The sequence below is a fragment of the Vespa velutina genome, chromosome 11 (assembly GCF_912470025.1).
Source record: "Vespa velutina chromosome 11, iVesVel2.1, whole genome shotgun sequence".
Classification (NCBI taxonomy): Eukaryota; Metazoa; Arthropoda; class Insecta; order Hymenoptera; family Vespidae; genus Vespa; species Vespa velutina.
The window spans coordinates 3,471,428-3,486,420 of NC_062198.1; the positions used below are offsets into that span (position 1 = coordinate 3,471,428).

General features: G+C 25.3%; 2 protein-coding genes across 4 annotated transcripts; both read right to left on the bottom strand.

Moving 5' to 3' along the window:
* Positions 1-349: 349 nt before the first annotated feature.
* LOC124953071 (radial spoke head protein 9 homolog) lies at positions 350-2,525 on the bottom strand. Its single transcript, XM_047503950.1, has 4 exons — positions 1,444-2,525; positions 1,130-1,295; positions 750-1,038; positions 350-610 (listed from the first exon to the last, which is right to left on the bottom strand). Exons 1-4 carry the CDS (start codon positions 1,668-1,670, stop codon positions 450-452), a joined length of 843 nt encoding a protein of 280 aa, XP_047359906.1. The 5' UTR covers positions 1,671-2,525; the 3' UTR covers positions 350-449.
* An 84-nt stretch (positions 2,526-2,609) lies between these two features.
* On the bottom strand, positions 2,610-14,397 carry LOC124953186 (ATP-binding cassette sub-family G member 1-like). 3 transcript variants are annotated; one of them, XM_047504191.1, is made up of 12 exons: positions 14,145-14,394; positions 10,240-10,530; positions 6,110-6,227; positions 5,375-5,564; positions 4,919-5,064; positions 4,471-4,712; positions 4,096-4,295; positions 3,791-3,959; positions 3,623-3,723; positions 3,295-3,450; positions 2,990-3,230; positions 2,610-2,909 (listed from the first exon to the last, which is right to left on the bottom strand). In XM_047504191.1, the coding sequence occupies exons 2-12, from the start codon at positions 10,406-10,408 to the stop codon at positions 2,740-2,742; spliced, it is 1,902 nt and encodes a 633-aa protein (XP_047360147.1). In that variant the 5' UTR covers positions 10,409-10,530; positions 14,145-14,394; the 3' UTR covers positions 2,610-2,739. The 3 variants fall into 3 exon arrangements, 2 of the variants coding, with proteins under 2 accessions (XP_047360147.1, XP_047360148.1); XR_007102143.1 differs by having other exon boundaries at positions 2,768-2,909; positions 2,990-3,225; positions 14,145-14,397; XM_047504192.1 differs by lacking the exon at positions 3,791-3,959 and having other exon boundaries at positions 4,017-4,295; positions 14,145-14,396.
* Between the last annotated feature and the right edge of the window lie 596 nt (positions 14,398-14,993).

Sequence of the window (14,993 nt, forward strand, 5' to 3'; positions counted from 1 at the left end):
AGTGTTACTGGCAACGTCACTTCACTCCGTCTCTCTAAGCCGGTCACTGCGCCTGTGTCCGTTGTATATTGCGACTCGAAACTCGTCCTTCCTTCTGTTGTTACGGTGTCGCCATCTTCTCGCGTACTTTTCAAACGATCCAATCTATCTACTCTAAAGTCTGCGTTTTGATTGGTCGAATTATTTGCGCTCCCGCGAAAACCGTAATACCATAGTCAAAATATATATATACGTATATGAATTTACATAAATATAATATATATATATATATATATATATATATATATATATATATATATATAAAATAATAATAAGTACTATATTTTATTTTATTTTTTTTTAATAATAATTAATCGAACAAATATTTTGGCAATAATATCATTTTTCTTCTTTTTTTTCTTTCTTATTTTTAGAAGGAGATTTATCCTCCCGATTAATTTATTATTGCGTTACACCATGAAAGGTAAATCCATATTCTTCTTACCATTTCCGACGTATAAAAAACCGTAATGAGGAGTATTCAATTTGTGATAAAATGTCATTCCAGGCCAATATAAACTATGTAGGATAATTAAACGTGCTTCCAAAATAAGTTGCAGATTCCAGCATCCTGCAAGATACATAATATATATGTATATATATATATATACTCGGTACAATCGGAAAATATTAACTCGGTACAATCGTTCGAGATTAAAATATTTTTTTATTATTAAATTTTCTTAATACGATTAAGATAATTTAAATACCATGAGGAACATCCAGATCAATGGTATCAAGAAAATCAGTGGCATAATTGTAATCAGGTCTTGTTAATAAATTGGTATTCCATTTTTGTTGCGGTGGACGTGCATGTAGATAGGATTTAAGATTGGACGCGTCTGTTAAATCTAATCCCTCGAATGCTATATTTTCTACGATGTCTCCGCTTGAACATTTGAACCATCCACCACGAGGAATAATTACTGCATCTTCCGTAATCGTTTCGACAATGGTTGCCAAACGATCTTCTTCCTTTAATTCCTTTGGTATAGGTTCCTGAAAAAAAAAAAAAAAATATATATATATATATAAAAATATGTTCCAAGTAAATTGATAAGATAATTGTACGATGATCCAATTAACATACGTTGTAATATTGTTTAGGATCTTCGTTTGATGGAAATGGTGGATTGGAATCGTAAACGTTCGTAACGATCGATGGTTCTCCTTCGAATTTGTTAATGGCCAGGGGTGTTAAAAATTTTGCATATTTTGGTGACTTCGGTAATAACAACCAATTTAATCCATCCATACTGTATATAAGAGATCAAAATATTATTTATATTTTAATTATATATCGTTTGAGATGGTTTTTTTTTTTTTTTTTTTTTTTTTTTTTTTTTTTTTTTTTTTTTTTTTTGTACGTAGATCCTCTTTCCTGGGAGAAGACATTTTTATAACCTGTAGTAATATATTTGTCCGTTCATACAATCTTTTTTATATCCAAAAGCAATGTGATAATCTTTTTGTATGCCATTTATTTTGCCCCAGTAATAACATTTACGAAAGTGATTTTCTCTTTGTAATATCAAGAGGGAATTTTTTAAAAGCTGCGAAAATTCCGTGCTTGTGCATATTCCCGCGTAACCTAAAATATCGACGGAATCCAATAATTTTTGATATTCCATTTATTCTCAATATTTATTCGAGAATTGTTTTAAATAAGACGTGTAATAACGAAAAATGTTCTGCGTTTTATGATCTTCTAATTAACATGAAATTGAATTATTAAAATATAAAGTATATGTTTATGATTATTGCACAATTTGTACGATTTATGAAAGGACGTATTAAATTGTATCGTTTTATTTAAAATTAAAAGGATTAAACGTCAATTATATTTATTATTAGATTATTACAAAACAATAATTGATAATCGTTTCGTGAAGCTAGCGTCGTTGTATTTCTATGTTTTCGTGATTAAATTTTGTGTGTTAAATATTACAGCGCCATCTTATCCATAAAAAAAGAACCTTGGATTAGGAAGAAATAACAGATTTCTTTTTTTTTTGTCAGATAGATGTAAGTTATATTAATATTATATAAAAAGAAGATAATACTTTTTTTAACAGCTTATTTTAAAATTACTTAATGTCTTCATTTTCTTGCAACTACATTGATCCTATAAATTAAGAAATACTATCAGTTATTTTAATCTTATATAGATACCCATAACAATATTTTATTTTATTAAATTTACAAATAATTTAATGCCACTTTTATTAGATTTAATAATTTGTATATTTGAAGATGATAAAAATACTTTTGAAAAAATCCACTAATCATAGAAAGAGCTATGATCTATATTTCTTTGTATATTTATCAGGAACATTATTGACTCTTACTAAGTTAAATTCACTATTACTTTTTATACATGCTAATGTTAAAAATAATGTCCATATAATACTTCTAATAATTATAATATATAATATCAATAAAAATAAGAGAGATGTGTCACTTATAAGTATATGAAATATTATTTTTATATATAATTAATATTTTGTAAAATTTAATAAAATCTTGATCTTGAAAATAATCTTGAATAAAATTTCAAATAAATTTGTCATTTTATATTAAAAATATTTAAGATCTTTCGTTGATTTCTAAAGTTTTGATAAAAAAAAGTTTTCATTAATAATTATAAAAAAATGTAAACTTTTGAGTAAACTTCTATTTTAATTTCATTAAATTAACTAGTCAGAGACTATTAAGACGATTCTTTATTATCTGCCCAATGAGATGAAGAGCTTGGAAAGTTTTATTTGGTTGCAATCGTTGTCTCAATAAATAAAATGTAAGTGCTTTCATAACAATAAGAATAAAAATGAGGACCATAATATCTATCCAAAAAACAGTATGCTCCATTCCTGAAAAGGAAATGAACTTAGAATTTAGTTAACGTACAATTTTTAGGAAACTCTAATAATTTGTTTGAAATATTTCTTACTCATTGTTCGCAATAATTCTCTTGGTGAACTGTAATGACAATAAACTTCTTCTATTGGACATGGCAATTTTTCTCTGTTATATCCATAGGTTGCTACAATGAGACCTTCCAATCCATATCTTAAATAACTTGAATACATTATTACTGTACGATAAATAGGTAGTGGTTCGGAATCTCCCATGCCTTGTACAGCGAGTAACATTAAAGGAGCTGCTATAGTTGGCCCAATGAACATACTATTCTGAAATATATGATTTATAGTATATATAAACTTTGAACATATAAAATTAATTCATTTTACATACCTCCATGTTCAATATAGAGGCAACAGATAGAGCTAAACTTTCAGCAATGAAAGCACAAATGAGACAAATAGAAAAAAATTTGCTTATCCTAGGTAACTCGAGAGGTTGTCCAGTGATTGTATAAACCATTGCGACGTATATCAATGTTGTAAAAAACTGTAAAATTATATACCATAAGAGTATGTATTTTCTTTGAAATCTATATAAATTTCAATAATATATCTATTACTTTTTTTCTCTTCATATATACATGTGTATATATATATATGTATATACATACATACATATATATATATATATATATATATATATATATATATATACCAACCTGTACAGGAATATAAGATAGAGAGAGAGCACAATAATAAGAACTGAGGTTGTACCATCTGTTGAAATGTTCTCTCTTGATTAGAAGGACCTCAGAAGGAACTGAAATAATTAAAATTATAGTTTTCATTTGTCAACTTTTCAGTAATCTAAATAAATTTTTACATACAGTGTAATAATATTGGTAACATCGGTATGTAAAGAAATACTATCAAGCAAATAAAGCAGAAACCAAAGTTGAAGAGAGTTTTTGAGCCATCATTGCCAATGTTTAGAAATATTAGACCATTCATGATACCCGTAAAGATATGTAAAGATATCTTAAAATATACATATCTCTGGAAGAGAAGAAAAAATGATCGATGATAATAAAACGAAAATATGAAAAAACTTACGTGAATATGACAAATATATATATCTTTTATTTTTTCTTTTTTTGTTTTTTTTTTTTTTGTTTTTTTTGTTATTCCTTACTCTGTCTCTGTACAACTGCAGCATCATCCTTTTAAATAACGTGACGAATTGTTCGTACCATGAAATTCTAGGATGTTTTCTTTCGAGTTCGAATTCTTTAATAGATCGTGTTATCGATAAGATTGGTAATTTTTTATTTACGTAAGTGATCATTCGTTCGACATATTCTTGTCCGTATTCTCCTGTCGAAACTTCAAGAACTATTGAACGAAGAATAAAAAAAAAAAAAAAAAAAAAAAAAAAAAAGAGAAAAAGAAAAATCAAATATAATATGAAACGAGACGATATTAAATAATAATATGAAATTTCTTGTTAACCATAAGAAGAAAGGAAAAAGAAAATCGCAAAATTTCGTTTTCCTTTGAAATGGCTTACTGAAATCGGCTGGATTATAATGAATCGGGCATCCAATCCCAATTTGTTGAAGAAATGGTATCACATTATTGGAAGGTCCTCTATAAACGCATTGTCCATTTTCCATAACGTAAATGTTATCAAATTTAGAAAAAATCGATGCACTTGGTGTGTGAATCGAACAGATCACTGTTCTCATTAAACGTTTTGCTAATTTTTGAAGAAGTAAGATGCATTGTATCGAGGATACCTCGTCGAGACCTCTGGATAGAATAAGGTTGTTTTTATAAATTTAAAAAATAAAAAATAAAAAAAAAAAATGTTAATAATGTTAATAATAGATAAAAAATTAAAAATTAAAGAATTAAAAAATAAAAAAAAAATGTCTTTTTAAATCGAAAAATTTAAAAAGAAAAAAGAAGAAAAAGAAAAAGAAACTTAATAATTTATTCCTTTGAAAATAACTTACGTAGTGGGTTCGTCGAGAAATATTACAGGTGGATTGTTAACTAATTCCAAAGCGATCGATAATCTTTTCCTTTCTCCACCAGAAAGCTCTTCAGAAACTGTATTTTTTGCTTTGGTCAATCTCAATATTTCCATGATTTCTTTTATCTAAAAATTTTTTATATATTCATACAATTACATACCTACGATTTGTTAATCGATTAATTAATAACAGATTGAAATAAAATTCATATGACAGATAATACAATGGGAATACGTACTATATCAAAATATCAAATATTTTTACGAACTATTACTTTTTTCTCTTACTCCTTCTCCATCTCTTCCTTCTCTCTCATGTTTTATTTCAATTTGATAAAAAAAAAAAAAAAAAAAAAAAAAAAAAAAAAAAAAAAAAAAAAAAAAAAAAAAAAAAAAAAAAAAAGAATGAAAAAGAAAAAAATTCTTATTTACTTACTGCTGCCGATTTCTCTGCTTTCGTCAATTTTGAACCTAATTTTAGATCAATAGCAAAACATATTGCTTCATAGGTAGTAAGCTTCGGTTGAATTAAATCATTTTGCATAATATAACAAGAGGCTTTTATAAATTCATTAATATCTCTTGGTTGTCCATTAATATTTATCGAACCAGTGACTCCTTGAAATCTATAAAAACAAACAATATGATGATATAACTTGTGGAAATTAAAAAGAAGAACAAAAGGAAAAAGAGAAAGAGAGAAAGAGAGGGGAAAAAAAAAAGAGGAAAAGAATTCCTTTAAAATGGTCCCTTTCAATGATACCCGTAAAATTATTTCGTCCATAATTAATATCACAATACGATTACGAAATTAATTAATATTCATTAACATTCTGATCAATAGCTTTTTAAATAAGAATTTATTTATCGAATTGATAATATTTTTAATCGTCGTTTGACTTCGCTGTAGACTATTTCCTTTTTTTTTTTTTTCCCAGAATAATTCATTCAAGGTTTAATTTTTTCTGTCACATTCGAGAACAAAACGTTCATGACCTGTAATCTTTCAACCTTCCTTCCTCCATTTATAATATACCGGAAAATATTGATTTTAAATTCTAATTAAGCAAAATGTGACAAGCCCAGTTGCTTTGTTTGTTTCCTTCTATTATTTTATTATTATTATTTTTTTCTTTAATCGTAAAATTTAACGAATTCATTTAATACTTACTTATATCCAGCAAGAATGTTTAATAAAGTTGACTTTCCTGATCCGGAAGCACCCAAAATAGCAGTCAACTCGCCGGATTTAAATTGACCACTAATTCCTTTTAATATTACTTTAGATTCTATGTTGGACATACAGAAGAATGTGTTATTAACGAGTAAGAAATTCATATTTCACATTTATACTCATGTAAAAGTAAAAGATCTTGAAAAATACACATATAATCATAATACATATACATAAGAGAATTGCAATCATTTTAAATATATGACATGATAATTCTTGTAGATAATGTTATTATCGGATTTATATAGATTAAATAATAAATCAATTAGTTTTATCTTTATTAAGCATAATTAAACAATTATTTTTTCTTTATTCATTGATATATTGTATATGCATGCATATATATATATATATAAAAACAATTTTGTATAAAATAAAATAACGAGAAAAAAAGAAGATAAAAAAAAAAAGTATTAAATACATATATATTATATGTACATATTATATTGTATATTAAAAAACAAGATAAAAAACAAGATAATAAATAATATTAAAAATAATAACTAAAGGATAAGAATAAAAATAGGAAAGAAATAACAGGTTAAATATAATCATTGATATTTGCATTAATTTATGCATATTTTAAATTTATGAGATTTATTTTTTTATTTATATATATGTATGTAGGTGTATATATATATATATATACATATATGCATATATATATATATATATATATATACATATATGTATATATATTTACTGTTTTATTAATTTAATTTAATATAATAAATCAAATTATAAAAGATCATCTTTCATTTCTTCTTGTCGCCTTTGGTAACAAATCATTCACTGTAAAAGCATTTGTTCTCGAACTGATTGATGTCTCCTGCGAGCGGAAAGCAATTTAACCTTTCTATTATATATTACATTTTCTTTGGTATTTTCCTACTTCGTAAAAGTGCAGACTCATTCGCATCTTTTGTACAGTACGGAAACGTTCAGGGTAATTCGAAGATTTACGAGGCATTTGAGCGTACAAAAGATTGTTTTTTTCTTTTTTCTTCTTTCATTCCTTTCTATCTTCTCTTCTTTCTTACTTTTTTTTTTTTTTTCTAAGTCTCAACAATCTAAACGTTAACAAATTTTACAAAGACTACTGGTAATTTAGTTTTCTTATTTCTTTTTCTTTTTTATCATTGACATTAAAAATTCTTGACATTAGAAACGAATGGATAGATCTTTTTTATTCTTTTTTATTATTATAGAAGAATTTATGAGCAATCCTAATCGTGTTTTTATTATTATTATAATTCTAATGATCTTATATGAATATTCTGACTATATATTTTAACAGTAATGATTATTCTAAGTCAGTATAAATTTTACCAATATTTTAATGAGAAGAAAATTAAACAAATTTTTATATTAAAGTAATATAAAAAGATAATTGTAAGATAAATGAAAGATCATTAAAAGTAGATCGTTGCATTTTCGTTTGATGAATATAATTAAAGAAAAAAAGTACAAGAGAGAAACTTCGAATAAGAAAATAAATTATAGACGTGTACACGTTTAGATTTATTTTTAATTATATAATCTAAACGATTGAAAGTGCTTATTTTTATTTCCTTTCTGCAAAAGGCTCGTAATATTATTTTGAAATATCATACGTTCCCATAATTATACACTCATTAGTATAATAAAATCATTTTATTGAATTATATAATCTAATAAGATAATAAAAGTTGTGAATGAATATCTAAATATCTAAATATCTAAATATCTAAATATCTAAATATCTAAATATTTAAATGTCTTTAAATATTCCAAGAGATAGAAATAAATAGATAAATAAAGAGGGAAAGAGAGAGAAACAGAGACAGAGAGAGAGAGAGAGAGAGAGAGAGAGAGAGAGAGAGTTAGAGAGAGAGAGAGAACCAACTTTAACACGAATATTACTTTAATATTCGATTAACTATAAAGAAAAATTTAGATCGATAATTTTCCAAATTAACAGATTTTCTTTTTCTTTATTCTTTTTTTTTTTTATACTTATAAAAGCGATAATTTAATAGAAATTTTTTTATAACGAAACTATTTCGACTTTATCCAATGATGTCTCTCAACTCAGAATAGTTTTCAATTTAAACGATACGAATGAATTCGCCTTTTAAAGTAAAGAAGAATTCGGAGAAAGTAATAAACTTCACTATTATATTTCATTTCATCATATTCACATTATCATTTAAATGGAATATTTTGTTTTATATTAATGGAATTTATAAAAAAAAAAAAAAAAGTAATATATCTTAATACTTTTTTTTTTTTTTTTTTTTTCGATAACAACGAAATTCGTAAATTTATCTATTTAAATTATGTAAATTTATCTATTTGAATCATGTATAACTAATATCATGCATTCACAATATACGTGCATATGAATTATTTCTTCATTTTAAATATTATTTATTGAATTTATATTATATTTAAGAAGGAAGAAGAAATTATTGATTGAATAAATCGATTGAATAATCGAGTAAAAGTATATATACGATTGATAATAATATGTAGAAATTAAATGAATTATAAAAAGTATTATGAATTATAAATATTATTTAAATGCTTACTATGTTTTCAAAAGAATAATATGTGATGGAAATTTTCAATGTTGTTTTACGTGTTATGTGTTTTATATATATAGTTAAAGAATTTCATCATTTGTGAAGAACTTTGAACGGATGTTGAAAGTATTTTTAACGATTTAATATAAAATAAAATCAGCGATAAAGAATAATATACGTTTATACATCTAAGAGATAATATAATCGATGATAACTAAGAAAATCATTTGATATTTTATTTCAAAAGAGAAGGGGATACACACAGAGAGAGAGAGAGAGAGAGAGAGAGAGAGAGAGAGAGAGAGAGAGAGAGAGAGAGATTTATTGTGGGTGGATAGAAAGTGAAACCTTACTGTTCCACTATAATGCTATTCCGTATGATAATAATTATAACAGAATGTATCTCTTGGACATTCATATCTCCGTGACCATGTTTTTATGTTACTAAATATTTTCTATGAATTTATTCCCATTGGTTTTACGTGAAAAACATTCATTTATATCTCTTATCCTTTTTTACCATTCACATTTTCTCTCTTTGTCATTTAAAAACACTCTTTCAAATATTTGAAAAATGTTAAAATTGTTAATTAATTAATAGTTATTCAATTTAGTTTTATATTTAAATAATCTTTTTTTATCTATCAGAAATTGACAATCAATGAAATGTAAATTGATGATAAATTATTTATCGATTAAAAAGATATTACGTACTATTTTGCGAGATCTTTCCTTTTTATTTTTTTAATTATGCAAGTTCATTCAAATATTTTATGCGTTGCATCTCTCTCTCTCTCTCTCTCTCTCTCTCTCTCTTTCTAATATTTCGATCATATTATTTTATTAGTACAATTTTTACTAGAATTTATTATTTAAAGATAAAACATATGGATGAACTAGCAATGACATATAGTAAAGAAAAAAAAGAAGGAATAAAAGGAAAAAGAAAAAACAAGATATATATATATATATATATTTATATATATATATATATATATATATAGAGAGAGAGAGAGAGAGAGAGAGACAGAGAGAGAGAGAGAGAGAAACATTTATCGTTTATCTTTATTTCTATATACAACTTGCATATGTTATGTATGTATGTATGTATATATCACTATAGAACGTATGCGATGATTCATACTTAGAAGTGCAATGATTCAAATTGTTAATTCAAGTAAAGTGACCTTCTGTAGTAAAAAATGAAAATAAAAAGAGAGAGAAAAAGAGACAAAGAGTGAGAGACAGAGAAAAACCTGTTTTATTATCTTTAGAATTCCTGATTTTCTAGATAGGATGTAAAAGGAAAAAAAAAGAAAAAAAGAAAAAAGAAGAAAAAAGAAGAAAAAAGAAGAAAAGAAAAAGCAAAACAAAAAAAATACATTTCCAACGTATAACAGTAAGATAGTCGATAGTTAAACAAATAATTCGTAATAACGATTGATATTCTTTTTTCTTTTTTTTTTTTTCTGATATAAATAATTTTGTTCTTATATCGCTTACCTTTTCTTCCTATCGGCACGCTGTAAGTTATATCATTGAATTCAATATCCAACGGTTCCAATTTCTTAAAATGCTTCAAATGTTTCGAGACTTCGATATTATACGATTTACATTTCGTAATATCGTTCTTATCTTCTCCATTTTCAAACATGTTTATATTTGAATTCATGATAAATATTTTTCACTGATGTATTTGATGATTATATAGGATGACTATATGTATTTGATAATTTAAAAAGTTTCCGACGCAGAATCCATTCTTTAGATACTTGATCCTATCTCCGTTTATTTCTGAAAAATGAAAAAATAAGAATAATTGTGAATTGAATATATTTTTGATTAAATATATTTGTCTCTCTCTCTCTCTCTCTCTCTCTCTTGTTTGTCTTTTCTCCTTTGTTTTTTTTTATCTTTCATTTTTTTTATATCATTTAATCTTTAAAAATGAAATAATCAATGACCTTTCGACATATATCTAAATAAATATTCATAGATTAATTAGATATGTATCTTGAGTTTTTTTTTTCTACACGCATAGAAAAAATATTCAATGATAAACATTAATAAATATGAAACTAATATCTAATGCATGAATCATAAAATAATGCTGTTGAGTATCAGGGATATTTGTTTATTTTTTTTCCTTCTTTTTTTTCTATTTTGATCATACAGAAAAATTAATATAGTTGTATAGATCAATAATAACACTTTAAAGATCAATTAAATGTCAATTAGTTTCGATAAGAAAAATTATTCATGGTCATAAAATTTGAGAACTGTTATTTAGAAAAAAGCAGAAAAAAAATCTAATTATATCGTAATGCATATAAGATTTATTTTTTTTTGTTTTTTTTTTTTTCTTAATCCGAACTAAATATTCTAAGCACACAATGAAAAAAAAAAAATAATAATTATAACATTAAATTATTATACTGTTTTACAAATAAAAGCGTGAATGAAGAAAATATGTTATTAACATATTAATGTATACGATAAGAAATGATCATCGAAGATAAAACATATAGCTGATAATTTATCAATGACATCTGGAATGACATTTTGATGTATTCATCGTACATATGTTCCGTTTTTTGTTAAATTTTTTTTTATGCAGTTTGTTACATCGGAAAATATGAGTAATTTCAAAGATATAATATCTTGCAGTATTATTAAATATTTTACAAACAAATCCACAGGTTCAAATTATAATAATAAGTATGAAATAATATGTTGGTATATAAAGTATACATATATATATTATGAATCTCTATTTTTACTGTATAATACGCATCTGTTTATTCTACAAGCTCGACGATATCGAATTAGTATGAATGAGGAAGGTGGCTTCGTTAACATTTTAAAGAAATTTTTGTATTTCCTGGATCGAAATAATAATCAATAATTTATCACAGACAATGTTAACTCACCGATATTATAGATTATTAAATGATACATAACATTAATAAGATAATGGAATGAAAAATAAAAACATTGAAAAAGGAATATAAATTCAAATTCTTGTTAATAATTAGATGATAAAAAAAAAAATTCGACGATTATTTACAATCATATTATCATATCTAAAATCGTTTTGATAAGGAATTTATTTTCATTATAAAAATAGCTTAGATATATATATATACCATATAATGCATATGGCCGATACAGTTTATTGCTCATATGTATAATGTATTCAATTACGATTAATTTTCATCGATAAATATTAATTCAATATAACTATCATCAACACACAAAATATAATTCTCTTGTCTTGAAGATTATTTTCTTTTGTTATAATGCACAATTAAAAATCGTTATCAGAGTTTATTAAGAATTTATATTTTTTCCTCAATATTTAATAATGATTACATAACATTAGAATGTATATAAATTCATTGAAATTAATTGTAGCAAAATTCTCACGACTTTTTGTTCTTTTTTTTTTTTTTCTTTTTTCCTTACGAACATTTCGATTACAAATAATTACTGCAGTTATTGATACGTCTATAATTTTTATTTAATGTCAGTATTGCAAAGATAAAAAAGAAAGAAAAAAATTACTATCAATAAAAAATCAAATACAATAAAACGTTTGCATACAAAAAGAAATGCCTCGTTTATATTGTACTTCTTCTTTTTATTTATTTTTTTTTTTTTGAACACACAGTCAAATATTAATCACGATCATGAATGAAATTCGATTAGAAAAGCGGAAAAGAAATAATACGTATGATCATTCGTATATAATGATAATAGTAAGTGAACGAACCGAGAGTAAATAAATATTTATTTTCTACGTCTCTCGATCGATTTACCTCTTTAATTTCGTTCTAAAAAGATTGATCTACATTTTTAAATATTTTATGCGTTTCATACAAATATACGTACAAGTGATCACGGAATTAACTAAAATAATTAATATACTTTCAATTGAATATATTAAAAGTATAACTTCAAACAGATTTAATTCATACTATTATTTTCACTCTTTTATCGTGCTAGACGACTTAATATTTTGTTCGTAAGAAAAGACACATGATCTCTTTCTTTTTTTCTTTTGTTTATTTATTTATCTTTGTTTTCTTTCTTTTTTTTCTTTTTTTTTTTTTTTTTAGCAAGCACTTTCGTGAGTTAGCAAGTTCGTTCGTGAGTTAAATTCAAAACAAAATAAAGGAAAAAGATTGTATTACATTCTATTTAATAAATTTTGCATAAAAACCCAAGAATTATGTGTAAAAGAAAAAGAGAGACAAAGAAATGAGAGAGAAAGAGAGAATAAGAAAGAGAGAGAGAGAGAGAGAGAGAGACAAACAGATAGGCAGATTAAAAACAAACAGACAGATTTCATCATCACAGATAGTAATCAATTTTTATAAATGGCAAATGTGGAAATAATGTCGATGAGTAAATTGCATTTATAGAAGGAAATAAATAAGAGAAGGAAATAAAGAATTAAAAATAAATTGAATTTATAGAAAAAAAAATAAAGAATTAGAAAGAAATAAATAAGATTTTTTATAGAGAATAAAAATAAATGTTTAATATCAATGGATATTGTATGAATATTGTTAAAGAGAATATTAAAAATATTCTGGTTTTTCTTTTTTTTTTTTTTTTTTCCATTTTGCTTGAGAAAGAAAAAAAGCACGTGCACACACACACATACACAGAAAGAGAGGAGAAGAGAGAGAGAGAGAGAGAGAGAGAGAGAGAGAGAGAGAGAGAGAGAGAGAGAGAGAGAGAGAGAGAGAGGCACATAGAACTTTGTTTAAATATAAATCTAACGATAGAATAAACAAAGAAACGAATGGTCTTTGTAAAATAAATGTGCGAATGAACGTGTACGTACGTACGAATAAACGAACGTAGAAGACTGATGAAACGTAAGAAAAAAAAAAAAAGGAACAAATAAAGATAAGAAGGGAGATATAAAAAGGGAAAAAGAAAGAATAAAAGAGACGTAGTTCGTTGAGGTGGATACGAATAGAAAGAGAGAGAAAGAAAGAGAGACAGAAAGAGAGAGAGAGAGAGAGAGAGACAGAGACAGATAGAGAAAGAGTTACACACAAAGAAAGAAGAACGATCAATTTCTATTTCACTCCCACGATTTCTCACTTATTGAATTGTTTTAATCTGAACTATACTTTTAATCTTAACTTAATGTCCATCTCACGGTTTTCCAATAAAAATAACTCTCGAGAATGACAAAAGGAGAGAGAGAGAGAGAGAGAGAGAGAGAGAGAGAGAGAGAGAGAGAGAGAGAGAGAGAGAGAGTGAGAGAAAATGAGAGAGAAAGTGAAAGAGAGAGAGAGAGAGAGAGAGAGAGAGAGAGAGAGAGAGAGAGAGAAAGAGACAAATAGAGAGAGACAGGTATATACGAAACAATAAGTAAAATAGATGTATACCGTGCGAATAGTAGCGGCAAACTGACTGTAAGCTTCGCTAACGCCTTCTGAACTCTTACTTGAAGAATTTTTATAATAGGAACGTCACTGCTCACACTGCTTACTATCACGCATGCTTCGAATTCGAACTGAAGTAGGGCTTGTATATTCCTTCATTTACCAGCTAGTATTATTTCTGTCTGTCTCTCTCTCTCTCTCTCTCTCTCTCTCTCTCTCTCTCTCTCTCTCTCTGTCTGTCTCTCTCTTTCTCTCTCTCTCTCTCTATCTTTGGGTTTGTCTCTACGATTTCTCAAAAATTCTTTTCCTCTTTTATTTCTTCTTCTTCTTTTTTTTTTCTTTTTTCTTCTTTCGCCTCCTCCTCCTCTTTCTTTTCTTTACTGGTCCATCTTTTTTTCGTTTCTTTTTTTTTCCTTTTTCTTCCTTCTCTTTTTTTTTTTTTTTGTTTTTTTTTTTATTTCTTTTTATTCTCCTTTTTATTTTGTCTATCAAATCGAACGAAAATTAAATCGACAATATCATTGATTATGTCTATTATTCGTTTGAAATAATAAATGATTCTTGTGCATTGCATAATCGTATGAGATTATAATTGAATGAATATCTTTTGTTTATTTAAAAAAAAAAAAAAAAAAAAAAAATAAAAAAAAAAAAAACGAAATAAAAGAAACAAAAGAGAAATTAAAATTTTTGATAAACTCATTGAATATCTAAATTAAACGTTTAATACGATTAATGAATAATATTATAATAACACGTTATACAATTTAATAGTTTGAATGATTATTAAAGACACGTGATAACACAAATATACTCTGGATACACTGATCATAATAATGTTCTGATTAATAC